We start from the raw sequence: 3439 nt of genomic DNA on the forward strand, positions 1-3439 counted from the left end.
GATACAGAAGCTTGTGTGTGGGGCATCATAACAATGTACTAACTGCAGTTTCCATTGGAAAACTAGGACATCAACAGCACACAACATACTCTCTTGGACCAGGCTTTACTAACCCAGTGCCCAGTGGGAATCATCAACTGGGCAATTATGGTACCCAATAAAGACCTGCCCAGATGGTTCTGAAGTGTTGAACAAACATCCTCAGTTCTGTACCTATTAACGCACAATACTCGGCCTCATGTTGCCATCACAAGTTAGTGGGTTTCATTGATACACAGGAAAACTGTTACTCAAGCAACTGGATACATTTTGAAAACTGTCAGACGTTTCAAGTAGCACCCACTACTTTTTCGTCATTGCAGTGACTGTGTCACACTTTAAGTAGTGGATACTACATCTAATATCTGACAGTTTTCAAAATCTATCAAGTTGTTTAAGAAACTGTTTCCCTTGTGTAAGTTAGCGTGTTGTACAGAGGCTAAAAGCTACAGAGGCTAACAGCTTGGGGAGTATGTATGGAGTTTGCCAACTTAAGTAAAGACGTTTCCACATGGTCTTATTTCTTTTAAGGGATCCAAAGTGAACTTTCTTCTTTTGGAGTCACAGTTGAATGGAAAACTGTAGAGCAACATAAATCTACCAACCATCTCCATAAACCTCAAACCTTACATACCTTTTATCCAGTCCTAAATGTGAATTATCCTAAACCTTCCATACCCCAAATGTGAGTTATCCTAAACCTTCCATACCCCAGAATTGAATTATCCTAAACCTTCCATATACTCCAGATTTGAGTTATTCATGCCTTATATTTATATCAACATCAAAATTAGTATAAAAGCGTTTCCTTCAGTTACTTTGCCTTCTCAGCAGATCACATGCTGAACTTCTGGTATAATTGTTTCCATTTCTGTTGAGAAGTGCAGAAGGGAATTATTATTATTTTTATAAGGGAAGGGTTGTCCTGTGGCAAAGGTCCCAATTCATGCAGGAAACACAACCTGACACAAACTATCTAACATGGGCCTTAACGTTTAACATTTGTGGCAAAATAGAAATAAATAAATCCTGACTCTTCTCTATCTGGGAATGGACATGCCTACACCCACCCCCGACTCCCCCAATCCCATGTAAGGAGCTGACCATATAAGGAGCTAACCTTATAAGGAGCTGACCTTATATGGCATTCAGATAACCTAAAGATGGTCTAATTAATTCTTACAATTATTTCTGTTCAGTAATTTTGATATTTTTCAGCAACTCTCAGTTTCAAATAGTTTAAGTTTTTCACTTCCTAATATCCAACACCATCCTTATCAGGTGAGTTTTCTGAAATTGTCTTTCCTTCAGACACCCTGATTTCTTCTTTCTGGATTTAAAGTCTTTGATATAAATTGCATGGAAAAAAACTTTTCAGATGATTTTTGAACTTTCTAAATAAACTCAGCAACTTGGAACTTAGTTGCTGAGTTTGAGGTTGGCGAAGTCTGTTGCCATGGTAACAGCCTGTGACAGCGCGTCGACGTTGGTTCCGGAGGCCTGGGCGGTGTTGTCCTTCCCTCCACCACGAGCTCCAAGCACGTCTTTCACATGGTTCACCCACTCTCCCGCCTTCAGGCCCTTCGTAACCGTCTCCTAAACAAACAAACAAACAAACAAACAAACATGTCACATGGCTCACCCACTCTCCTGCCTTCAGGCCCTTAGTAACCGTCTCCTAAACAAACAAACAAACAAACAAACAAACAAACTTAACCTTTGAAAGCTTTCTAATGTGGAGAATCTGCAACAGGAATCTTGCTAGCATCACAACATCCCTTAGGCCCCGTTCATGATTGGATATCTGTTGCGAATCAATTCGATTTAAAAAAATAAATCGATTCATTTAGGAACATGAACGCTCCAAACCGGTTCCGTTGCGATTTATTCTGAACCACCTCGCGAGGTGGTCTGAAACGATACGATACGATTCGCATTCGTAGAATTGTAATCATGAACGCGCGGATGCGAATCGTTCCGGTTCGACGCTGTACTCCCGGGTATGTGGGGGCCACGGTCGGCCATAGTTTGCGGCGCAGTGGCTTGTACTGCCGAAAATTCTACTTGAATTGTACACTTGACATCGAGTTCTAATTACTGGTCGACTGAGGAAACGGGAGTTCCGATATTGACTTGGGGAAATCAGGAGATCCAGAGGAAACTGGATGGTGTGTACTAGAACCTACCCTGGGCGCAAGGGCGAGTGGTAGCCCAACGGGGGCGTTGGGGCGGCGGACCGTGGGGGTTTGCGCCAGATGCGTCCGGGGCACAGCCTATGCCATGGGGAGGACATGAGTCGGGAACGAGCGACCACTCACCCGGACAGGCGTAAACTCTCCGCCTTACGAGCCGGGTTCTCAGGAAATATTCAAAGAAATTGTGATATACATATGAAATGAAAGTCAATTCGAGGTGTGAAACCGTTTCCAGTGTGGGTTCAAGTTTTGAATCACGGACGCAAAAATATATTCCGCTTCGATTCGGATCGTGGCCAAACCTGAACACATTTCAATCATGAACGAGGCCTAAGTTGGTGAATACTGATGTGGGGGGTGAAAAGATGAAGCTGTACAAAAAAGGGTCGAAACAGCCAGACTGACCTTGGGCACCCAGCACTGCACGACGACCTTGCCGGCTGTGTTGTCCGCGGAGAACAGCATGGCTGCTGTCCTTGGGGACTTGACCTTGTAGATCTTCACAGCTTCGTTCAGCGCCTTCAGGTCGGCGCCGGCCTCCAGCTGCTTAATCACCAGCGGCTGGTCGGGCGTGGCTTCTACCTCCTGTCTGGTCGCCTCGACAACCTGGTAAACAAATAAACAAGATAAACAACAACAAACATGGGCGTGGCTTCCACCTCCTGTCTCGTCGCCTCAACAACCTGATAAACAAATAAACAACAGATAAACAACAAATATGGGCATCGCCTCGACAACCTGGTAAACAAATAACAGATAAACAACAGATGAACAACAGCAAACATGGGCGTTGCTTCAAGCTCCTGTTTTCTGAACAATAAACACATGGAATGGCCATGAATATTCTTAACTATCTACATTCTGCATGTTCATAACCCTAGGGATAGTACAAGGGCAAGCAAGCTTGCTTAAATACAGTAATATTGATCTGTGAATCTGGTAACAAAGTTAAGATAATCGTAATTGTGAATTCGGTGGATAGAATGACTCCTGCATGTACCCACCATCTTGACGATGTCGGCCTTGGCAGCCTTCTCAAGGTCGATGATTTTCTTCTTGAGGGCGTTGAGCCCCTCCCGCATCTCGTCTTTCTGCCACTGGGGGACAACGGCCACTGCGATCCGCTGGGGGGGGGCAAGCAGGGGGGGTTACTATCAAGACAACACAGTTTAATGCTAACACTAACACTGGGGGACGACAGCCAC

The 3439-nt window shown here is 44.5% G+C and overlaps 1 protein-coding gene across 3 annotated transcripts in view; it reads right to left on the reverse strand.

Moving 5' to 3' along the window:
• The window catches only part of LOC109477681 (alanine--tRNA ligase, cytoplasmic-like), a 6100-nt gene extending 2746 nt beyond the window's left edge, over positions 1-3354 (reverse strand). For 2 of the 3 annotated variants that reach the window (XM_019779028.1, XM_019779029.1), the window contains exons 1-2: positions 3239-3354; positions 2640-2840 (exon numbers count right to left, since the gene is read on the reverse strand). In XM_019779028.1, the coding sequence (XP_019634587.1) occupies positions 2640-2840; positions 3239-3316 (279 nt within the window). In that variant the 5' untranslated portion in view covers positions 3317-3354. Of the gene's footprint in view, positions 1-1401; positions 1636-2639; positions 2841-3238 lie in introns of those variants that run through there. The other variant, XM_019779026.1, reaches the window with a different exon arrangement.
• Positions 3355-3439: the final 85 nt, after the last annotated feature.

This window comes from Branchiostoma belcheri, unplaced genomic scaffold (genome assembly GCF_001625305.1).
Source record: "Branchiostoma belcheri isolate BF01 breed outbred unplaced genomic scaffold, Haploidv18h27 scaffold404, whole genome shotgun sequence".
Classification (NCBI taxonomy): domain Eukaryota; kingdom Metazoa; phylum Chordata; class Leptocardii; order Amphioxiformes; family Branchiostomatidae; genus Branchiostoma; species Branchiostoma belcheri.